This window comes from Vidua macroura, chromosome 17 (genome assembly GCF_024509145.1).
Source record: "Vidua macroura isolate BioBank_ID:100142 chromosome 17, ASM2450914v1, whole genome shotgun sequence".
NCBI classification, from domain to species: Eukaryota; Metazoa; Chordata; class Aves; order Passeriformes; family Viduidae; genus Vidua; species Vidua macroura.
In genome coordinates, this window is record NC_071587.1 from 8,002,663 (window position 1) to 8,025,682 (window position 23,020).

General features: G+C 63.5%; 3 protein-coding genes across 3 annotated transcripts; all 3 read right to left on the minus strand.

The window, feature by feature from the left end:
- Window positions 1–5,390: 5,390 nt before the first annotated feature.
- Window positions 5,391–8,126, minus strand: TCF15 (transcription factor 15). Its single transcript, XM_053992641.1, has 2 exons — window positions 7,634–8,126; window positions 5,391–5,827 (listed from the first exon to the last, which is right to left on the minus strand). Exons 1-2 carry the CDS (start codon window positions 8,108–8,110, stop codon window positions 5,753–5,755), a joined length of 552 nt encoding a protein of 183 aa, XP_053848616.1. The 5' UTR covers window positions 8,111–8,126; the 3' UTR covers window positions 5,391–5,752.
- A 6,543-nt stretch (window positions 8,127–14,669) lies between these two features.
- On the minus strand, window positions 14,670–16,299 carry SRXN1 (sulfiredoxin 1). Its single transcript, XM_053992640.1, has 2 exons — window positions 15,057–16,299; window positions 14,670–14,887 (listed from the first exon to the last, which is right to left on the minus strand). The coding sequence occupies exons 1-2, from the start codon at window positions 15,468–15,470 to the stop codon at window positions 14,684–14,686; spliced, it is 618 nt and encodes a 205-aa protein (XP_053848615.1). The 5' UTR covers window positions 15,471–16,299; the 3' UTR covers window positions 14,670–14,683.
- A 428-nt stretch (window positions 16,300–16,727) lies between these two features.
- Window positions 16,728–21,862, minus strand: SCRT2 (scratch family transcriptional repressor 2). The gene is made up of 2 exons (XM_053992639.1): window positions 21,614–21,862; window positions 16,728–19,461 (listed from the first exon to the last, which is right to left on the minus strand). Exons 1-2 carry the CDS (start codon window positions 21,735–21,737, stop codon window positions 18,755–18,757), a joined length of 831 nt encoding a protein of 276 aa, XP_053848614.1. The 5' UTR covers window positions 21,738–21,862; the 3' UTR covers window positions 16,728–18,754.
- Window positions 21,863–23,020: the final 1,158 nt, after the last annotated feature.

The window sequence follows — 23,020 nt, forward strand, 5'->3', positions numbered from 1 at the left end:
CATGGAAGGGGTTTATCCCTCTACTGAGCCAGCAGCCGGGCCAGCAACCAGGCCAAGACTTGACCTAGACCAGCGCCCCGTGACCTTCTCTCACTGCCTTTCACCTTTTTAGCCCAATTTCTTGCCGTGCAGCCCAGGACATCCCTTTTTTCCCCAAACGACTGGCCAGAGCGAATGGTCCACCGACCTATCTGGCGCAGGCTGAGCTGGGGGAGACCTCGAGGTGGGAGAAAAGGCATCCAGGTTCAGCCTGAGGGCGAGCAGGAGCCTGGGCTAACGGCACACTCGGACCAGGGCTAGCTGGGGACATGCAGCTCTGGTACTGTCCTCCCACCACGTCCAAGCTCTGGCTCGAGCTGTGAGCCAGCCTGGAGGGGAGGGGGCCGTGCTGAGCTATGTCTGCACCCCTTTGACCACCCCCAGATCTCCCCATGCCCTTCAGAAGGGAGCCAGCCTGCCCCCCCCCCCCAACCTCGACCTCATGGAAAGCTGAGCACGGCCAGGCTTCACCCCGCTTCCCTCCCGCTGTGGGAGTCTCCCCCAGGGGAGGCCGCTGGCCCAAAGCTCGCAGCCCCTCACCCCGGGTCACTCCCATTAGGTAAAGGAGCAGCTCGTCCTGGCGGGGGTATCTCCCTCTCGCGCTTTCCTTGTATTGTACGGGCCTGGGTCATCGAGGAAATCTTACAGGTCCTTCTGCTGCCGAGTGGTCACGGGGGAAGCCCGGCCCCCTTCCCCCCATTGTCAGCGGCCGGGCCGTATCCTCGCTCCAAGCCCCGGCCCCTAAAAATAGCTCTTTGTCAGGCGATTGTTCCGACACCTTCGCGGCGGCATTGACGTGGGCCGGAGCGGGAGAGCGGTGGGGTAGGTGGAGGGGAAGGGCTGGAGGTCCCCCCTGGGAGCACTCTGAGGATTTGCCGCTGATAACGGCCCCTGTTGCGGGGAAATGGGCTCCCGGCGCGAGGCACGGTGCCGAAGGCCTTCCCGTGCCGCTGCTGCCCGCTGGTCACCTCTGCCCCACCTGCCCCAGCCCTCCTGCCAGCCCCCCACCCCACACCACCCTGGGTCACCAAGCGGGGGAAGCGCCTTCCCAGGGCACAGGGGGGGATGGAGCCCTCCCAAGAGCCCAGTTCAGATCCTGCAGGGTGGGGTCCAGCCCTGCCCCCCCCAAACCAGCTCCCTGGGGTATCCCTGCCCTGCTCACCCCATTGGGGCCGGGGCGGGCAGGGGCAGCCCTGGGGGCGTGTGGCTGCTGGTGTGTGGGAAGGCCACATTTTGGAGGGTTTAAGGCCATCCCTGCAGCACTGTTCCTGCCTTGAGGATCTGCAGTGAGACCTTTTCCCATCCCCTCTCAGAGCCCCATCTCCAACCACGGTGTGTGTTTGATTGAGTGTGCGCCCTGCCGTGGGATCCCAGGGAGCCACTGCAGGGCTTGTGCTGGGAAAGGGGCTGTGCAAGAGATCCTGGGACAGCCCCCTCCCTTGTCATCCCCTGCCACCCACTGCCAGCTGAAGGTGACGACCCCCGGGCCCTCTCCTGCCCAGCCACCCCAGCTGCAGAAATAGGATTTTATTTCCCATGAAAAGGTTTGGATTAAAATAACCTTCTGGCCCAGATCCCTTTTTTTCTGATGTGGCTGGAGATGTTTGCCCACAGCCCTGCTGGGTATCCAAGCCTTGACCCTCCAGGCTGCTGTCCCCATGGTGGGGACATGCTTGTCCTGTGCCTGGCCTTCAGGGACATATCCCTCTCCCAGCCATGCCCAGCCTCTCTGACTCAGAGCCTCTGGCCCTGCTCACCTGCTGTCCACAGGCTGAGCTAAGCCCCCAGGGCCGCTGGCTGTGGGGCAGGGCACGGGGCCAGCCCTGCTCTGATTACCCCCAGCGTTTTTTCCTTTTTCTTCCTTAATTTACTGAGGGCTAAATCCAAATATTACAACTTCCCCTCCGCGCCGCTGGTTACGCAGGCGGCCCCGGCCGGGCATTGTCTTATTGTTTGCAGAGGGAAGCTCCAGCGGGAGATTAACCTGGCGTTCACCCCGCGCCACGGCCTCACACCCTGTCCCTGCTGCGGGGCCCGTGTCCCCAGGGACCGCAGCTGGCACGAGCTCCCAGCAGGGCGAACAGCTCTGAGGGCTCCAGTGCATGGTGGGGACGTGGCGGGGTGGTGGCAGCCCTGCAGCAGTGCCCACTGCACCCCTGGGATATGTGGGACCTTGGGGCATTCTTGCTGTGCATCCCTTGTGATGGTGAGGATCTGGCAGGTGTCTTGGGGGCCTCAGGCAGCCCCTTTGCCTGTTTTCTTCCCCAGGGACCCTGGCAGGATGCTGGAGGCTCAGTACAGTCTGGTCTGCTGGCATGGGGAGGCAGGGACTGCCCAGCACCCCCACCTAGAGGACCATTGTGCTGTCCCTTGGTCATCCCATCCCATCCCATCCCATCCCATCCCATCCCATCCCATCCCATCCCATCCCATCCCTCCCTGATCCTTCTCTCCACCCTGCCCTGGGCAGCAGAGATCTGTCACCCTGTCCACACTCAGTGCCATCCAGACCTTGGGGGTCCCTTCCCGATCCTTCACCCCCAGGTCCAACAGGGCTCGAAGGGACCTGTGACACTCAGTTGATGGCTGTCACCGTCACAGGGAGAATTCCCCAGGCAACAAGCAACTGAGCTTTGCTTCAGGATACACTGGGGTCTTTATCATGAGCCTCCACTCTGGGGGAAGCCCAGGGAAGGTCAGGCAGCACCCAGAGGTGTTGCCAGAGGACAAGGAATGAGTAGGGCCGGATCCTGGCCCCAAAATGTGTCTTTGTGTCCTCTATCCCTGTCTGCCTCCTCTTGCTCTGTTGACTCAGACTCAGACAGGGTTTGACTCCACAGCCCCATCCTGGGGGCGGTGGGTCAGGAAAGCAGCGCTGCCCATGGACTGCAGGCTCTGCCTGACCCCTCTGCCCTCTGTCCTCCCACACCCCGTGGCCAGACTGACCCTCCTGTGTCCCTGCATGGCCATGGTGCACAGCAGTACCAGGGGCTATCAGGTCCTGGCCCCTGTCACTGGGGGTGAGCCCCAGCCTGGCCCCTGCCCACGGCTCCAGCAGCTCCTGCCTGGCCAGACCCAGCCTCATCTGTCCCACCAACAAGGCAGCTCCGGCACCCGCGGGTGCAGCCCTGCTGCATTCCAGCCTGGCTGGCCAGCCTGTGGGGAGGCTGAAATATTTGGGAGGGGAATGGAGAAGGGAAAGGGGAAAAAAATAATAAAATAAAAATCTATAAAAAGAAAGTTTAAAAACACAAGTTAAAAAAAAAAATACCAGGCGCGGAGTGCAGCTGCGTTCTAGTTCCAGTTCCCAGGTGATGTCAGGCCTGGAGCCTCTCCAGCCCTGGCCCCTCAGAGACGGTCTTTGTGGGTTCAGCACTGAGTGTTTTTCCTTCCTGAGACTCGGGGACACCTTCCTGTCTCAGAGAAAGCGGCCAAGAGCCTTTCCAAGGGTGTCCGCACACAGGAAGGGGAGAGGATGGGAGGGGAGCGTGGCTGAGCTCAGTGCAGGGCTGCGGCTGCCGGGGAGCCGGCGGTGGCCATGAGCGATCAGTGGCCACAACACTCACCCCACACGGGGCAAAGGGGCACCCAGCTCCCACCAGCCCGGCAGCTCTGAGTCACCGTTTCCCTCTCACGGTGCTGGGAGGGGCTGGAATGTACTGGGACCCACAGGCTTGTCACTGGGACATGCTGGGACCCGTGGCCCCAGTGCTGGGACATGCTGGGATCCATAGCCTCAGCAATGAGATGTGCTGGAATCCACAACCCCAGCACTGGATGTTATTGGGCACCCAACTTCTGCACTAGGACATGTGGGGACCCAGGGCTGTTACACTGGAGCTTGCTCTGGGGTCACTGTGCCATCCTTGGCACTGGGGTGTGCTGACATCCATGGCCCTAGCACTGGGAAACGCTGAATCCCACAGCCTCAGCACTGGGACATACTGGGATGCATGGCCTTTATACTGGAGCTTTCTAGAGCCCCAGTCTCTGGGACTGGGACATACTTGATGCACAGCTCCTGTGCAGGGATTCACTGGGGCTCATGGTCTTCATATTGGAGCTTGTTGAGGCTCCAGTTGCTGGCACTGGGATATACTGGGACCTATACGCTCAGTTCTGGGACCTGCTGTGCCCCCAGCACTGGGACCACCAGCCCTTGCTGAGCCCCTGGGGGCTCCAGAGCCGCTACTTCACGAGGACGGTCCCCTTTTATGTGCAGGTTGGGTTGTTTGCAGAGCACAGCATCCCCCACGGCCCCTGCCCCCCGATAAACCCAGGGGCAGGGATTCTGTGTCCTGGGCTGTTTGGAGAATCTCACGGCTGTTTATTGGGGTCTGGGACACATTAGCCACGCTGAGAACAAACTTCTCCCACCCACCCTGGTCCCTGCTTGGGACCAGTTCTCACAGCTGCACCGCGCTGTCAGCTCCATAAATCAAACCTGGGGGAGGGAGCCCGGGGCAGGCTCACCTCGGTGAGCAGGAGGCCAAGAGGTGCTGTGGGCTCCCAACAGAGCCTCTGCCCGGGGCGAGCTCCAGCAGGACCCCCAGCGTGCACCCCCTGCTCCATGTTGGCTCCAGGACCCTAGGGAGATAGGGCAGCTCCAGTTCTTCAGCCCTTGGGGGGAGCCCCCAGCCGCCCCATCCACAGCTGCCTCTGCTCCGTGGGACACGCCGGCCCCTGGGAGCCGCCAGCCCCGGCACAGCACCATTCCCAGGCTCAGCTATCTGCACCGCCCAGCCAGCCAAGCAGAATCCCATGTGGGGATCTGGCCTGGGAACCCCCCATGTCCCCACCTGACCCCTTGCAGGTGCTGCTGCCTGCAGCCCCACCATGCAAGGCTCTGCATAGTCATCGTGGTGGCAGTGGCAGCCACAGTGGGGACAGTCATTGTGCTGGTGGCAGTCACAGTGTTGGTGGCAGCGGTGACGATGGTGGCAGTTGCAGTGGCAGTGACATCGCGCCAATCATGATGTACCAGGTGGAGGGCAGGGCACCAAAGCAGTTACACCAACCCTGACCCACCACTTGGGCACCTGTGGCTGCAGCACGGGGCTGGCAGTGCCATCCCCATCCCATGGCATGGCACTGACCCCCTTGGGACTTCTGCAGCCTTTCTGGGGCTAAAGCTGTCATCAGGGCCTGAGGACACAGGGACAGCTCACCCAGGGGTCTTACCCATGTGAATCCCACTGTGGCACAGGCTGGGATGGTCCCACTGTGGGTAGGTCTGGGATGGTCACACTGTTTCCAGCGGCACAGAGCAGCAGTGCAGGGCTGGGGGTCCAGAGCCATCTTAGGGACCCCCACCTCACCCCACACGGGGGTGACAGGCAGGCACTGGCCCATCAGAAAAATAAGGTTTTATTTTCCAAGCAGCTGCACGTGCACAACCAGCATCCCCAGGGCCATGACACTGTCCCCCCGGAGCGCCTCGACGCCGGCCGCACACAGGTCCCTTCCAGTCCAGCCCCGGGGCGCGGGGACCCCCCTCCCCGGCCCTGCCCCGCGTGGGCAGCCTCGGCCACGGGAGCGTCCTCTCGCCCCACTGCCGGCTCCAGGGCCAGTGTCGGTGTGGTGCCAGCCTGGGCTCGGCCGCTGCCGCCTCAGGCGAGCAGCTCCCTCCCTCCCCGCTGCGGTCTCTGGGCTGGCGTGTGCGGGCTCCGTCTGCCTCTGCCGCTGTCTCAGGTGGGTGCTGCCGGACCCCGGCTCATCTCCGCGACACTCGCAGGGGCGTCACCCCTCGCACCTTCAGGCAGTTGCCCCCGAGGTCCCTCCGACTGCCCTGCAGAGAGAGGAGGGAGAGCTGCAGCTACCATGGGGTGTCTGGATGGGGGCACCCTGCTCCTGCCCACTGTCCACCTCACTGACTCCTCCATGGGGACCCACTGTGAGATGGCCAGTGGCTCAGTCCTGGGGTGGCTCTGTGCTGCCTGGAGTGGACAGACAGATGGGGCTATGCCTGACAAGTGGTTGGGTGTGTGGTGGGTGCTGTGGTGGAGCCCCAAGGTGGGTCCCCCTTGTCACCCTGCAGGACATAGCCCCCATAGCTGCTCAGCACCACAAGGCTCAGAGCTGTGGCAAGGGCCAGTAGCACCCCAGGACAGACACATTACCCTAGACAGATCCACAGCCCTGGAGAGACAGGCAGAGTCCACACTGGGATGGGGAGACTCAGCCCTACCTTGCAGTTTATGAGAGCAACATCAGCCCAGTACTGCCCAGTATAACCCAGCACAGACCAGCATGGTCCAGATTTAGCCCAGAACATTCCAGTGTAACTCCGTGCAGCTCAGCAGAGCCCAACAGAGCCCATTTCCAATCCAGCCTATTTCCAGCCTTGCACAACCAAGCACGGTCCAGTACAGCCCATTTCCAGACCATTTCCACCGCAGTACAACCCCTTTCCAGCCCTGCCCATTTCCAGCCCTGTGCAGCCCCTTTCCAGCCTCAGGGCTGGGATGCAGAATCGGATCCCAACCCAGCTCCCCCCACTGCCCTCCAGCAGGAACTTCCCAGTGCCTCCACAGGGTCCCCTGGGGGATCCAGCACTGGGCCAGACCCCTGGCTCCAGCCCTAGGAAGCAGCCCAGAGGATCCCAGCTCTGCTAGGGACGAGGGCTGGAGGACCCCAGGAGGGCTGGAGAGGCTGCTGAGGGGGGTAGCAGGAGCAAGGGAGCAACTAAAAATGGAGCAGCAAAATGTGAAAAAGCTCTGAGGGCTGGAGTGTGACCTATGGCTGTATTGCTTGGGGTCACACATGGGACATCTTGAGGGTCTGTGGGGCCAGTGGCTAGTACAGCAGCCCCTGCTCACAGCCCTGCCAAGGGATGTCCAAGAGGTCGGGCAGCTTCCAGCCCCTCACCCTGCACCCCGTATCCTGCACAGCTATTCCTGGGTCAAGCGCACCCTGGCGTGGGCAGCAGGGTGGCTCACCACCCTGGTGAAAGGTGTCCCTTGAGCTGCAGGGTGCTGGGGGAATCAGCTGGGTGGGCAGGGCAGGGGTGCTCTGCCACGGCCCAGCTCAGCCATGTGGGAGCTGTGCCAGTGCTGCCAGCAGACCTTGCATGGGAACCCTGGATGGGGAACTCTGTCTGGGCCCTCTCGGGGGGTGTCTGCTGGGCTCTTCCTGTCCTCATCACATCAGAGAGCTGCTGGAGTAGCCCTGCTGCACTGCTGGTGGGCTGGCAGGGTTGGGGATGGAGATGGGGATGGGGATGGGGATGGAGAAGGGGTCAGCCAGCGAACTCTAAGCCCTCCCGGGACAACCAATGCTGCCAGCTCCGGGGTGACTGTTTAACCCCTGAGACCTCCCAGCCCGGATGGATGTGGGGGAGCAGCCCAGCCCTCTGACGTGAGCAGGAGCTGTAGGCGTGTGGCTACAAGCAGGATTTGGCCAGGAGCAGCCAAAACTTCCAGTGGGAGCTGGAGCCAGAAGCTGTGGTTCTCACTGAGCTATGCCAAGTCTCCTGCCCCGCGCAGCCCAGGCAGGGGCTGCTGCCCCCCATCCTTTGGGGACATGCTGAGCCTCCTGCCCCACTCAGGCCAGTAAGGGGAGGAAGAGCCCTAACCCATCCCAGAACCCCGCTCACCCCTTTCCGCTGGTTGCTGAGGCAGAAGGTGCAGATGCTGCGGGGCTGTTTGCTGTCCAGGTCGCCCTTGGCACCATAGATGGCACTGAAACAGGGCTGCCCGTCCTCGCAGCCCTCGCCCAGCAGCAGCACGTTGGCCAGGTGCGAGATGTAGCTGGAGGCCAGGCGGAGGGTCTCGATCTTGGACAGCTTCCGATCCACGGGCTCGGTGGGGATGAGGGTCCGCAGGGCGGTGAAGGCCGTGTTGACGCTCTGGGTCCGGTCCCGCTCCCGTGCGTTCGCCGCCTGCCTCTGCTTCACCATCACCATCGGCCCGGGCTTCCGCGGCAGCTTGCGGCGAGCCTCGGCGCCCTCGCAGCAGCCGAACGACTGGTCCGACGTGTCGCTCTCGCTCCGGTTCTCCTCGTCCTCCGAGAGCATGCTGAGGTCGGGGTAGAGCACGCGGGCGGCCACAGGGCGCAGCATGGTGAAGGCCATGGCGGGGTGCCCGCCCGCACCCCCGGCCCTGCTGGGGGCACCCCCCGGGCTGCGGGGAGCCTTCCCCCGCCGGCACAGCCGCGACGGCGGCTCCGGACGCCTTCCCGCTGCTGCTCCGCTGCGGCAGCTGAGCAGGGCTGGGACGACTGTCTGCAGGGGGAATCGGGATTTATACGGCCGGGGAGGGGCTGGCTCCGGAGCCCACCCCCAGCCGGCCCCCCGAGCTCCGGCCAGCGGCCAGTGGCCAGCGGCCAGCGTCCTCACCCCAGCCCTCAGAGCCAGTGCTGGCTCTGGCCACTGGCCTGGCCCCACTCCGGCATGCTGGCCTGGCTGCAGGCACTTTGACCCCAGGTCGTGCCCACGGTGCTAAATGAACCGTGGCAGTGCCAGGGCCACTGTCCGACAAGTGTTCCCTGTGCCATGGCCTCTGGCACCTGCAGGGCAGTGTCACACACAGTCAGCGCACAGGCAGCGTGTCCCCAGTCCCTGCCTGGCTGTCTCTTGCCAGCCCTGGGTCCCGCACAGGGTGGCAGGAGATTAACCTGGGGCACAGGAGCTGGGATTGGGAAGGCAACCATGAGTGGGTGGCACTGGTGTGGTGCCTGGGGTGTTTATCAGAGGAATACCAGTGGGGGACATGCTGCTGCCCACATCCTGCTATGCCCCACTGGGACAGGGTCTGTGCCCAGGAGGATGCCCGGAGCAGTCAGGGAGCAGAAAGGGCAGGCAGCCCCGCAGGGATGCACTCCTTGATCCTCTGTTCCCGGTGCCTGCCCACCACGGGAGGTGACAGGGAGACATGGAGAGGCACGGGCAGCACTGCCGGCAGCACTGCCAGGAGCATTTCCTCCCGCCCAGGAGGAAGGTGTGTGCCGGCAGTGGAAACACGGAGTCTTTTCCTGAGAGGGGAGCTATGAGCTGGCAGCAGCGGGAATCACCGGTGTCCTGGGAAGGGCTGGGGGTGCTCCCCAGCCTGACTGTTGCTCCTTGTCATTCCTTGGCACTCAATACCACAGACTATGGCCCTGCTCCTCCTCACAAGAGAGGTCAATGCGGGTCCCACTCTGCCTTCAACCCTGAACCCAACGCTCTCAGGAGCAGGCAGGGGGGCAGCCAGCTGAACCAAGCAGGCAAGAGGCTTCCTGCCTGCCTTCCTCCCCTTCCTCCTCCTCCACGATGCTCCAGGCATGATGCAGGTCAAGGGGCAAAAACATGTGGAGGGCAGGACCTGGCTCCTGGTGGATGGCCCCAGGGCTGTTGGGGATGTGGCTGGGAGACTTGGCAGTGCCAGCTTCAATCCCCACCGTCCAGAAGCTCCACAGCCAGAGAGGGATGCTGGGGGAAATCTTGGAGGTTTGCCAGGGCTGAGACAGTGGCCATGGAATGCAGCTGGCATATCACAAACCCCAGTGAGGTGGTCACTGGAGTGCCCTGGGGCCATGGAATAGGGTGGCATCGTGTTCCTCAGTGCCCCATGGGCAAAAGCATATGGTTGCAAGCCTGCAGCTTGTGGTATGGCTCCTGGGGTCTGGGTCCCCCCATGGGCTCTCCTAGTGCTTCCAGGGCTTGTGGCTGCTGGACCATAACAGGGGCAGCTGTGCTGCCTGGCACAGGCACCACTTCACTGCCTCCCATCCTGCTGGCTGTGAGCAAACGGCCCCTCTGCCCCCCGCGGGGCACAGGCAGTTCCCGGCTGGCGGGAACCCCTGCCCTGTTTTCCTTCACCATTTGTCTGCCTGTGCAGAGCCTGTAAATCACGCAGTGGGGGGCAGAGAGATGGGCTGGGGGCTGGTGGTCTTGCTGGGGCTGGGGACACGTAGGGCTGCGCCCAGGGCCAGGGGTCCCACTGGAGCAAGGGACATGCAGGGCCACACCAGGAAGTGGGGACATGCAGGGCTGAGCTAAGAGGACAGGGATCCTCCTGGGGATGAAAATGGGCAGAGGTCTGCACTGTGTCCACACTGGCAGCTCTCACCATGCATCAGTCCCCATGAGGGAACCCGTCCTTCTTCTGTAGCATTTGCCCAAGTGCAGAGCCCACAAAAGGGTTCGTGCCAGCAGTGCCGGGGCAAAGCTGGGGATGGGCAGACCCTTGGCATGACAGGCAGGGAGCAGGCAGGGAACAGGCAGGTGCCTGTACAGTGAGGGGAACCCCCACTCTGCCCCGCTCTCACCCCAGAGTCTTGCTGAGCCATGGCTGGGGGTCCACAGCAGCTCCTGGCCCTGACAGGTGGTAAGACGGATGGCTGGGGCTGTGTACTCAGCTGCACGTCCCACACATGGCCACCAGCTGACAGGGATAGGCTGGGGGGATCACCCAGTCCCCACACCCAGCCGAACTGCCCCAGGGCTTTTCTGGGGAGCACGGCCACGTGTGGGGTGCTGGTAGCCTGAGGGGTCTGGAACATGGCAGGGCACAGGCAGGGAAGAAGCAGCAGACAGGAGATGGCTCAGTGTGGGGTGGGGACAGCACACGTGTGTGCACACATGAGCGAGTGTGTGGGTGTGCAGCTGCACACATCTGTACATCCAAGCGTGCATGGATGTGTATATCCATGTTTGTGTGCACAGGTATGAGGCTGTGTGCACGTGTTTGTGCAGTTGCACGTGGATGTGGATGTGTGCCTGTGGGTGCTGTGTAAACCCCGAGTGCCACCACCTCCTGCTGCAGTGACACCTCCATGTTGGCACAGACGTGTGTATGTGTGACCACTGCCTCGCCAGATGCTGCACACAGAAGGATGGATGGACAGGAGCTGTCATTCCTGACTGGGAGAGCAGCAGGAGCCATGGGAAGCAGGGAATGCTGCCGGCTCCCTGCCTGTCCAGCTGCCTGGGGATGCTGTGGCTGTGGGGCAGGAGGACGCGCGGCAGCAGCCGGGTTTTCCTGTGCTGCCTGGCAGGCGTCTGGTACAGGATGTGAGCCCCTGTGCCTGGGCCCCCCCAGCTCCCCCAGCTCCCCCCAGCTCCCCCAGGCCCACTGGCCTGGGCTCTGACTCAGCTGGGCAGTGCGAGGCGCAGTTGAGGCTGTGGCATCACAAACCTGCCAGCTTGGGTGGGTGCCAGGACATGGTGTGGTTTGCCACCACAGCTCTCCCAGCTGATCCAGCCGACCCCCGGGCAGTGGGCAGCACCAGGCAGTGGCTCAGGCATTCATGGGACCCTGCATGGGACATACAACAGGGAGGGGACATGGTCTGAGCATGGGGTTGCAGCCCTGACCCCAGTCCAAGCAGGCATCTCCTGCTTGGCAGGCATTGTGAGGTCACTGTGCTGGGCACCCTGAGGGCTGGGTCCTGCCTCTGCTGCCAGGGAAATGCCCCCTGCCCCCCACACCAGGGAGTGTTTATCTTAGAGGTGATACTTAAGTGTAAGAAAATAAACAGGGAGCAGATGGGGCAGGGGCCAGGGCTGCCCCCGGCCCCATGGGAATGCTCCAGCCCTGCTGGGAAAACACCACGGCCAGTGAGGCAAATGGATTCCAGACCCGCAGCAGTGCTGGAACATGTGGCCACCAGGACACTGGGCCTGACCCTGTTGAGCCCTGGTGAAGCAATGCTGGACTGATCCATTCAACTCCACTCCACCCCACCCCATCCCATTCCATCCCACCCTGTCCTATCCTGTCCCATCCTGTCCCATCACAACCCATCCACGCCATCCTACCCCATCCCATCCTACTTAGTGCCCCAAGTCCACAGCCCCTGACCAGACCTTGGCACTGGGGGATGTCCAGGACTGGCCCCTCTGCCTGTGGCTCCCCAGTTTCAGGGTGCTCAGGCCAGTGAGGCCACGGGCCTGGGAGCTGCCCCATCCCAAATGCACAGTCCTGTCCAGCTGGGCACACACAGTGTCCGAGTCCAGCTGAGCCCAGTGAGGCAGGGCTCTCATCCCAGGGGAGTCTATCCCTGCTCCCCAACACTGGCAGACCAGAGATGGCAAATCTGGGAGCCCTCAGAGCCCCCGGAGCCCCCTGGGTGGGGAGGAGCAGTGAGTGCCATGGGGATTGGGCACTGTGAAACATTTGGGGGAACAGGAGAGTTTTCCCATTTTCCTGGATCAGGGCTGTATCAGGGTGACCTGGTGGGTCCTCAGGCAGTGTGGGAAGCACCAGCCCCCCCCTGCTCCCCGGGCTGTACCTGAGGGCTGGGGCTGCTGGTCTGGAAGGCATTACACGCCTGTCGCACAGGGAAGTCTGTCCCAGTTCCGGAGCTGGGACCCCCCCCACCCGGCCCCGGGCTGGGGGGAGCCCACAAAGCTCCTTTGTTCCTGCCCTGGAACGAATGGATTGGAGGCAGCCGGATCGGCTGTCAGCCGGCGACACCAGAGACCCCGCGGGTCAGGCAGAGGGAAGGGGGACAGGTGGAGGACGGATAGATGGAGGCAATGCAGGGCTCCGGAGAGACCCATTCCTGTGCCAGCCGGGGGGCTGTGGCACCAGCAGCCCCTGCTGGGAACCAGCTCCCACTGCCACACTATGCCAGCCCCATGGATGCACCAGTCAGGCCTGGAGATGCTCACGCAGCACCTTGGACACAGCTCCAGTGCCAGGGAGCCCTGGGAGTGATGTCAGGACACCCTGGGACTGGCACGGACCTTTGGCGCTGTTTGCAAATGCAGAAAAAGCAGATCCTGCAGCAGGCTTCCCAGTGGAAGAAGCCTCCATGGCTTGCAGGAGTCGCAGGATCTGGGCAGTCTCAGTTCATTCCCACTTAGTGGAATTCCCAGCTCTGCTGAGCTGCCTCTTTTCCAAGGGATAAGGGGCACAAGCCCGGAAGAGTGGGGCAAACAGAGTTCATGTGAGATGCCCAGCAGTGGGGGCACACAGGATATGGGCAGACAGTCCCTGCCATGGGACACCCGTTTGGGAGCACTCTGGAAATGTCCACATTGCCCCAGGAGCTGCTGCAGGAGCTGCTACCTCCTCCCTCCACCCCCTGCTCTCTAACAAGAGGAAACTTTTTAGCACGCCACAATTCTTAGGAGAAATTTATGGCCCATCAGGGAGCCGTGGACCAGGGCTGCTCTCCGTGAGTGCTTGCAGGGCTTCCTCTCGGCACACAGCTGCTTTCATGCGGCACATGCAGCTCTGCCGCTCCGGAGTCTCCCTGCGGTCCCTTCCCCTCATCCAGCACCCCCAGCCCACCCTGCTCTTCCTCCGCAGTGGATCCTGCGGAAACGTGGAGGCAGCGGTAAATTGTGCCCTGTGCGATGCCAGCACTGCCAGCTCCTGCCATGCAAACGAGCCGGCCGTGCCCTCCTCTCCCAGCCCGTTTCTGCCCTAGGGGAACAGGATCCCTTCGGGGAGGAGCATGGCTGATGGGGCAGAAGTGTCCGGCCGCAGTTCCCGTCCCAGTCCTGCTGACTCACGGCGTGGTGGGTGAGTCAGTGGCCTTTCCCCTCCCTGGATAGAGGCTCTTGACTTAGAGGGATGCTGGGATGCCCAGGGGATGCTCGAGGCGTTTTTTCCAGGCTGCACGTGGGGTGATGATGTGGTGCTTGCAGAAATTACAGCATCCCAGCATGGCAGGACCACATGCGTCCCCACAGCTGCACCGGAGCTGACTCTGAATTCAGCTCCATGGCAGGGTGGGCTGGCAGAACATTGTCCTGTCACAGCATCCATTCCCTTGCAGAACATCCATCTCCTTGCAAAGCCTCTGTCCCTGTTCTGTGTGCCCACAGCCGCTGCTCTTGCTGGTGCCAGGACACCATGCTGTGCCATGCTGTGCCATGTTGGACCACTGCATCCCTGCTCCCAACCTCAGCACCCGCTAGCACCACACCAAGGAGCTGCAGGGGTTTTGATCATCTTTATTCCAGGAGCAGCAGCGGCTGTCCCCACCACAGGGTTTTGGACATGTCCCCTATGGAGACTGGGACCACTGGTGAGCCCAGAGTCACTGAGGGAGGGCTGGGGACTGCCCATGCCAGGTCGGCTGTGTCTCTTCCCTGTGTCCTGATTCTGTTGTGTCCCAGTTCGCCTGTACCCCTTCCCGGTTCAGCTGTGCCCCGAGTGAGCTGTGACTTGTCCCAGTTCCAGTGTGCTCCGGTTCAGCCATTCCCGCTTGAGCCATGCCCCGGTTAAGCCCATTCCATCCCGGTTCAGCTATTCCCGGTTGAGCCGCGCCCCGGTTTCGCCTGTTCCATCACAGTTCAGCTACTCCCGATTGCGCTGTGCTCCTGTTCATCCCACCCCAACCGGTCCATCCCGTCCCGTCCCGGTCCATCCCGTCCCGTCCCGGTCCATCCCGTCCCGTCCCGGTCCGCGCGGTCGCTCCGGGCGGCGCAGCGCGGCACAATAGCGCCACCTGCCGGCCCCGCCGGGCTCCTCCCGGTACCGGTGAGAGCCGGACCCATCCCGGCCGCCGGGACCCCGGGGACCCTCCAAGTCTGGGCGACCCTGACCTTATCCCCGCTGGAGGAACCCCGGGGACCCTCCAAGTCTAGGGACCCTGACCTCTCCCGGCTGGAGGGACCATGGGGACTCCCCAGGGCTGGGGACGCCCACCACATCCTCATCAAGGGCTCACGGGTCGGAACCAACAGGGACAGAATCCTCGGGGTGCTGGGCTAGCGCAGGTGAGGCGTGGAGGAGCCGAGGTAGGTACGGAGGTCGCTGAGGGTGGAGGGGATGATCTTGGCGGGGATGGTCTCCCGGCGGAGTGCCTGGTGGGCAGCATAGCGGTGGCAGCCCCCGAAGGAGTAGAAGTAATCGCCGCCCTCACTGCCTTTGATCCAGAGCACGTCGATGGGGGGCACCCGCTCGGGATCCTCCTGGTTAGGGGAAGAGACATGCAAGAGCAACACAGCCCGCCACTCCCAACCTTCCCTGACACCCCCCCGACCGGACTGTGCCAGGGCTTGGGTGCTGGCAGCTTCCCCAGCAGTGCCCTCTGAACGGGTGCAGGAGGGGCTGCCTCTGCATGCCGGGGGCTGTGCTCACCTGCAGGGTCTCCATCAGGCTCTGCACCTTTCCCGGCTCCAGCTCTGCCGGGATGGGCCGGATGAGGACCCGCATGGGCACGTTGTGCACGGCCGAGATGTGCTGGGTATGGATGCTCCTATCTTCGGCCTCAGCCATGGCTGTGGCTGCCGGCCGGCCTCGGCTTTCCTCTGTCCTGCTCAGCCGAGCCCTCCGCTCTGCCCCGAGCAGTGCAGCGCCCAGTCGTACCCCTCTACTTCCTCCTTGCCCAACCATCGTCATCGTCAGGGCCTCCGCCCCACCGTTTTGCAGAGTCACAGTGAAGGGGCAGGACAGACTTCCGGGCCGGGTGCCAGAGCGGGCTGGCCCGCTGCCTGCTCCGGAGAGCCTGCGGTCAGGGCTGCCCTCGGCTCCTCCTTCCCATGGGACACCCATGGGCACGCGGCAGCTGAGCCCCCCACCATGTGCGCTGGGGGTCCCTGTCCTGCCCCCTGGGGGTCTCGGGTCCCGCCTGGCCGTGCTGGGCCACTAAGGATCATCCTGCAGCTGAGATTTGGGATATGCCCCCCGCCTGCCTGGCTGTACCAGGATCATGTCCCCAACCCAGAGCCCCCTCCCTGCTGCGCTGACGCCTATGGGGTCCACAGCAAGGAAGATGAGGCATGAAACAACTGCAGAGCTGAGCAGTGATGCTGGGATGCTCCACAGCTGGGCAGGCATCAAAGAACTTCAGCCCTGAGTCTTTCTAGGTCATTTCTTCAGACCAGTGTTCCAAACGGGGAGAGGCTTCTGGGAGGAATTGGGTCTCCCACCCCTCTGGCTGCTGCAACCGGGACACCCTATATACACAGCAGGGACACGATGTCAGGGGATGGCTGCTTCCAGCGCCCTCACCTTGGCTCCCTGGTGTCATGGAGGGCCCTCAGCCCCAGAGCTAACTTGGAAGCATGCAGATGATGGTCAGGGATGGTTTTGTGAGGCTCTGGAATTACTTTCTTGCAAAGTGAATCTGGTAATGACTTTGTGCGTGAAAGATTGCACTGATGTCACTGGGAGCCCAGGGCTCAGCTAGGTCTTTGCTGACAAGCTGGATGCTAAAAATAATTTGCCTTCCTCCATTAGCACCCACATCTGGGAAAGGATGAGGAAAGAGGGGTGGGAAGCAGGAATGCCTGTCTGCCCCTGGGAGCAGGAGCTCTACTGGGTTGTCATCACTGGCGAGTTCAAATAAAATTTGCTCACAGAATCCTCCCCATCCCACGCAGCGGCGCCCCGGGGGTGTGTGAGCATTACCGGCGCCCTTCCCGGGCTGCCCGCGGGGCTCTGCGCCCGCTGCCGGGATTTCACACGCTGCTTTACTTCCAGGTCAGCGCTCTGCCGTGCTCACAGCCCCCGGCGCTCTCACGAGCAGGGTGGCATCGTAACCTCTCCTTGTCACAGCAGGGGTTGCCTGGCTGCTGCCCACTCGCTGAAGGGCTGGCAGGGCCACGTGGGCAGCGTGGAATGCTCAGGGCGTCTCAGCCACCCGTTTCCAATGGGTTGCCAGGACATCACCGCTCTGTTTGGGGCAGTTCTTTCCAGGATGCTCCAGCCCAGGAGTGGGCGTGGGCACAGGGCACCGTGGGATGGGCAGGGTGGCAGCTCGCGTGCCGCCACCCACTACCGCTGACACAAATCCCCCAAGACACATGGTTAGTGGCAGAAATCCCTTTTATATCCCTGAATTGCATTACAAGTAATACTGCGGGTGGCCGGATCTCAGTAGACTTGTCATACTGGGGCTGGCGAGTACAAAACCTGGCAGAAAAAATCTATCATGCACGGAAAATTATTGCTGTAGTATCTGCTATTTACAGGAGAGAGGGGCAGCGGCGCAGTGCTCCAAGCCTGCCGGCCTCAGGACACCGTGCTCCGCGGAACGGCGCCGGCATCGCGGGGGAAACCCGGTGGGGTGCCTGCGTGGCCAGGGCCATGCTCATCCCCTCTGTGGGGTGCGGACATGTGGTCACCGTGCCATGGCAGCGAGGACCATGACAGGGACATCCCCACTCAACCCGTGACCAACACAGGCACCGAGGCAGCGGGGGGAAGACGGTGGAGGGAGGAAGACGGCGCAGGAAGACGGTGTGGGGGTACGCGAGTGCGGCCCCGCGGGGTGCCGGGCTGAGTCCCGAAGTGTTGGGGGCCGGCACAGGGTGATGGGGCTGTGGCAACTCGCGGCCCGAGGTAGGAAGCGGAGGCGTGGGTCGGGCCCCGCTCCGGAATGCCGTGCGCGGCGCTTGCTCCGGGGCCGGTGCGGGGGCGCTCCGCCGGGAGGTTGCATAGAGTGGCTGGTTTGTCCCCACTGGGCTGGCGCGGGGCACGGAGCAAAGCAGGAGCTCGTGGAAGCAAGGAAGACAAATGAGAAGGGCTTTGCCTTTGTGGGAGGCTTGCAGGACATGGAGCCTGGGTTGCCGGGACAGCTCGTGCCCTCCTGCCTCCGTGCCCGCCACACAGTCCGCTCTCGGGGTCCTGTCCCCGTCCGTGTCACCGTGGCTCTGTCCTGGGCACGGCACTTCTGCTGCAGCTCTGCCACCTCCTGCGAGCCAGCGCTGGCATGGCCCGGCCAGTCTTGACAAATAAATAGTGAAAAGCATAAGTTATAAATAATATAAATAAGAACATTTAAATAGACTCACCCAAACTTTACAGCTACTCTGACCCCCTCCTCCTGAGTGCAGGTGGGGGGCAATGGCGAGGGAGCCGGGAGCCGGCTGGAGAAGGGGCTGAGGATACATGGGGGGGTGGTTGGGGGTTCGGGTACTACCTGCCCCAGGGCTGGGTCTCCAGCCCAGCTGCCAGCCCAGCCCTTTGCACGGTGAGGGGGGCTGCACCTGCCTGGGGGGGCTATTCCCCATCACTGTGGCAGGGGCCAGTTGTGCCTGGCCAAGCCAGGAGCTGGGAGCCAATGGAAGTTGTGTCCTGTGATCTCTGCTGGAAGCCCCTGGCTCCTCCCTTGGCTCTTCCCCTGACTCCAGGGCTGCAGATCTGCAGTGCCAGGGTGAACATTGTGCCACGGGGCAGAGGGGCAGCCGGGTGCCCTGTGTGGTGGGCTGCAGGGACCCAAGGCTCCAAGGGTGACTGGCAGCCCTGCCCTCTGTCAACCTCAGTGGCCATCAGTCCTGCCAAGCTGGCAGTAACACCAGCACGTGGTCTCATCAAGATTAGGGTCAAGGGGAGGGTTTGCTCCTAGCGGGGAGCAGAAAAGTGTCTTTTCTCCCCCGGGATCCCCCGGGAAGAGAAGCAGCAGCTCTAAATAAATAATAGTAATAAATTAAATAAATAGAAGTGAAAGTCACAAGCTAGGGGAGGAAAGTCTCTCCTGGGTCAGGAAGAGGTCCTCAGGTGAGTCCCCCGCAGAGAGACCTGCCTGGCTGCGGGGGGGGCTCTGGGACCCAGGGGAAAGGAGCTGGATCCCACTGTGGGGGACCCCCTTCCCAGGGAGCAGATGGGGAGTGAGTCTGTGGGGATGTGTCCTCCAGTCTCAGCACAGCAACAAACCAGCTGGCTGCAGCTGCAGGAGTGCTGGCACAGGGACTGGGACCAAGATGGGATCGGGATGGGGACAGGATGGGATGTATAGGGGAATAGGGATGGGCATGGGATGAGATGGGGATGGGGACGGGGATGGGATAGAAGGATGAGGTTGGGAATGAGGATGTGCCACAGGGTTTGGGGGGCTAGTTCCCTATTGCACAGCTGTGTTCGGAGCCCTTGAAGCAGGCGGACTCGTAGTGCTTGTTGAGGTACGACTTGAGGGCGAAGGTCTTCTCGCACTGCTTGCACTTGTAGTGCTTGAAGGCGGAGTGGGTCTGCATGTGGGCGCGCAGGTTGGAGCGGTCGGCGAAGGCTTTCCCGCAGTGGGAGCAGCCGAACGGCTTCTCCCCGGTGTGGGACCGCATGTGGCCCTGCAGCAGCCAGGGCCGGCTGAAGGCTTTGCCGCACACGTCGCACTTGTGCTTGAGGTTGTGGGTGAGGACGTGCATGGCCAGGGCGGGCATGGAGACGTACGCCTTCCCGCAGGTGGGGCATTTCCTCGCCATCTTGCTGTCCAGGCTGCGGTGGGTCTGCTTGTGCCGGCTGAGGTTGGAGGAGGTGGCGTAGGTCTTGCCGCACTCGGGGCAGGAGTGACGGTGGCTGCCACGGCGCTGGCTCTCGCTGCGCCGGCGCGACCGCCCGTCCGTGATGAAGAAGGCATCCATGGAATAGCTGTCTGTCACTGCTGCCTCCCCATTGAAGTAGCGGGCGGAAAAGCTGGACTGGGGGCTTTCAGGATCGCTGTACTCCTCGTGGCCGGGTGCGTAGGCTGGGTCTGGTGGCGGTGGTGGCAGGCCTTGCTTCTTGTCAGTGTCGTAGCCAGCTGGCGCCAGGCAGTGCTGGAGGTACCCTGTGGGGACAACACAGTGGGGTCATTGTCCCTCCAGAGCAGCTTCACCAGGGACAGGAAAAAGCCACAAGCTAAAATTTCCCATGGAAGGTGCAGAACCAGAGTTGTCCCCCCCAAACTGGTTCCTGTCCCTGTGGAGCCACTGAGCACCAGAGCGGCATTGTCCTGCCCTGGCTCCTGTCTGCATCTGTCAGCAGGATGGGTCCCATCCCGCAGGGCTGCCTGGGATGGGAACTGGGGATGGAGCTGCGGAACGTCCAGCTGCGCCTGCCCCGGCTGCGGGCAGCCCCCAGGGGCTATTAGCTGCCAGACAGCTGTCGGTGCCGGGAGCTCATTGTTCACCGGGGCCGTGCCGGTAATGAGCTACGCTCCATGGGCAGCCCGGATGGGGGGGATAAGGCTGCTCCAGGTTCTCCTTCCTCAGCAAAGGGGCTGGGAGAGCCCCCCACCTCTCTGCTGTCCCCGCAGGGCCTATTCCCTGGAGATGGGACAGCACCAGGAGGGCAGCAGCACCAGGTCCCTGGCCTCCTGCCAAACTGAGCGATGCACAGCCCCCCAGGTGTGGAGCTAGACTCGGGTACCAGTCCACTGGTGTCACACACATGTGACATTGGTGCAAGTCTGCTCATGACACTGCTTCGTATGTGGGTCTCCCAACCTGTGTCAGAGTGGGCGCTGCGTTGGCATCCCAGTCCCTCTGTGCTGTCACACAAAGGTGACAGCAGGAGCAGCAGTGCAGCCCCCTTCCCATGAGACCAGCAATCCTGGGGACGTACTGACACCCCAACACCCCCAAATTGGTCCCAGCAGTCCCCTGCCTTGTGCACACTGGTCCTTGCAAGCTGCTTCAGAGGCCGCATCCCCACTGATAGTGACAGAGGGGCTATCGGGGGCTTGGGGTCAGTGCACAGCTGGGCTGACCCATGCACACCGTGGGGCAGCAGGGACATCCCACCACAGCTGCAGCTGAGCATCCCCTAAATCCACACAGCCTCTGGCAGCACCCACGGGACCCCTTGGCAAGCAACTGCTGCCGTTTGTCCCGTGGCGGCCAGGGATGCCTAGTGTGGGAAGGGGGCTGTGGGGCAGGGGCAGAGCCGGGCCCCCCCCGTCCCCCGCGCCGTGCTGACAGCGCGGGCTGTGCAGAAAGCGCTCTGCTCAGCAATTTCTCACGCTGCCTCCGAGCATGCAGCAAGGTTATTTCCAGGAGAGCAGCGTCGGCAGCTTCTGCCCAGCTGCAGCACATCCCTCCCCCACCGGCTCCTGGTTGATAGCGGGGAGCAGAGGACCCCCAGACCGGACAGGCTTCGCACCCCGGCCCCTGGCAGGGAAAGCCCACCAAGGGCTGGGGAGCGCTAGAACCGGGGGGACAAGCGCCGCAGCGGCTGTGCGATGTTAGCTTGTGCATGGATCAGGCCCATTCCCGCATCCAGCTCCGTTTCCCAATCCATGAGCAGCTAAGACTCCCCAGCCTATGCAACAGACCCCCCGACCCACGGCCAGCCTCTCTTTCTGTGCAGGTGCCTGGGCTGCCCCGTTGTAGGGCTGTGCCAAGCCCGGGGAACTCCGAGCCCACCCCAGTGTTCCCACGCAGGACGGGATTCCAAGGACCACGGCCACCCCCAGTCCAGCCTTTTGCACCTCTCCCGCTGCCGGGGGTACCCCCTGGTCTCCCTCCCCGCTCCCCGTGCCCCGGACGGCGCCAGCCCCCGCCGCGCTCCCAGGGGGGCTCGGGGCACCGCTGCGAACAATGAAACCCTCCGGCACGGCGAGGCTGCCGCCCCCCGCCGCCCCCCGCCGCCCCGGCAGACTGGTTGCTTCTTATCCCCCCAACTTGTCGTGGGAAGGAGCCCACCTCGGTGTCCCATGGGCGGGGGGGACTCGGGGCTGCCCACGGGGCTGACGCTGTCACGCAGGGGATGTTTCCCCAAGGACCAACTTTGGCAGCGGCCGCTGGCCCCGGAGCCGGGGACAAGACGGCGCCGAGGGATGACACACCCCACCCCGCACCCCTTGCCCGCTGCGGGACACAACGCGGGGACCCCCTCCCCGTCCTGCCCTGCGTCCCCCCGTGTCTCCTTCCCAGTGCCCCGCCGGGCGCACAGACAATAGAGGCGGGGGGGCCCCTCCGGACCCCCGGCCCCGCACTCACCATCGCCAGCGGCGGGGCCGGGCAGCGTGTAGGGGGGCTCCAGGGGGGCGTAGGGGGGCGCAGGGGCCCCGGCGGCCGGGAACGCCTCCGCTTTCAGCTTCTTCACCAGGAAGGAGCGGGGCATGGCGGGGCCGGGCAGCGCTGGACACCTCCGGTACCGGCACCGCCACCGGCCCCGGCCCCCACACCGGCCCCGGCCCCCCCCTCCCCGGCCCCGGCGCTCGGCCCCGGCGGTGCGCACGGAGAGGCGCGGGGAGGCGAGTGCGAGGGGCGGGGAGGCGGCAGGGCGGCGAGGAGGAGGAGGAGGAGGAGGAAGAGAAGGAGGTGGGGAAGAGGGGGAGGAGGAGGAAGGCAGGCGGTCGGGGGGGGGAGGGGGCTGCTTCGCCCGGCCGCGCCCGGAGCCCCCCCAGAGCCCCCCGAGCCGCCGGTAGCGCGGGGTGCCCCGGGCATCACGACACTGTGGGGTCCCTGGTCCCTCCCCCTGGTTCCTCCCCCCACCCCGGCCACGGACAATGGGGACACAGGGGGACGGGGGGGAGACGGGAGGGGGGGCACATGCCTCTGCCTCCCACCGCCTTTGTCTCCCTGCCGCCAGTCCCCGGGGCCAGGGAAGGACGGGTCTGCCGGGCGGGAGTCCTCATCCCCATCCCTGTCTCTATCCATGTCCCCTGCCCCATTCCTGTCCCCTGTCCCTTGATTTGTCTCCATCCCTGTCCCTGTTCCTGCTTCTTGTCCCTTTCTCCTTTCCTTGTCCTTGTTCCTATCCCTGTTCCCAGTTCTCATTCCCATCCATCTTCCCTGCTCTCATCTCTGTCCACAGACCCTTTCCACTGACTCTTTCCCTTCTCCCTTCCTCTGTACCTTTTTCTCTGTCCTCAACCCTTTCCCCTCTTCCCTGCTCTCATCTCTTGTCCCCATCCCTGCTCACAGTTCCCATCCCTCTTTTCCCACCTTCTCTCCCCTTCCCATGTCCCTGTCCCACTTTCAGTCCCCAGGAAGCACTGTGACCTTCGGAGCCACAACAATAGCCGGGCTCGTGGCAGTTCATTGTTCCCGGCCAGAGCCCCCACTCTTACTCCCCCCTCCTCTCACTGGAGCCCCCACTCCCACTCCCCCCCTCCTCTCTGCGCTCCGCTGCAGGCAGCTGCTGGTCCGGGGCTGCCTTTCCCTGCAGTTGTGCCATCTGAAGGCCGGAGTTGTGCCATCTGAGGGCCACTGGGTGACACGGGGACCTGACTGGCAGCTGGCCGCGCTTTCCCTGAGCCTTGTGCAATGCCCAAAGTGTTGCAGCACTTAATAAGGACAGTCCCTCTGCTGTCACCACAGGCAGAGTGCTGGCACGGGGCAGCCCTGGGCACACCAGCCCCTTTGGCCAGGGATGTGGCACTGGGTCTGGGAACCAAAAGC

Coding starts and splice junctions, on each gene's coding strand:
- TCF15 (XM_053992641.1), bottom strand. CDS start 8,110: ATGGCCTTCACCATGCTGCGCCCTGTGGCCGCCCGCGTGCTCTACCCC. Junction 5,828..7,633: donor TCAGCAACCAGCGGAAAGGG/GTGAGCGGGGTT, acceptor CTCTCTCTGCAG/GGCAGTCGGAGGGACCTCGG.
- SRXN1 (XM_053992640.1), bottom strand. CDS start 15,470: ATGGGTGTCCCATGGGAAGGAGGAGCCGAGGGCAGCCCTGACCGCAGG. Junction 14,888..15,056: donor GCCTGATGGAGACCCTGCAG/GTGAGCACAGCC, acceptor TCCCCTAACCAG/GAGGATCCCGAGCGGGTGCC.
- SCRT2 (XM_053992639.1), bottom strand. CDS start 21,737: ATGCCCCGCTCCTTCCTGGTGAAGAAGCTGAAAGCGGAGGCGTTCCCG. Junction 19,462..21,613: donor CGGCCCCGCCGCTGGCGATG/GTGAGTGCGGGG, acceptor TTGTCCCCACAG/GGTACCTCCAGCACTGCCTG.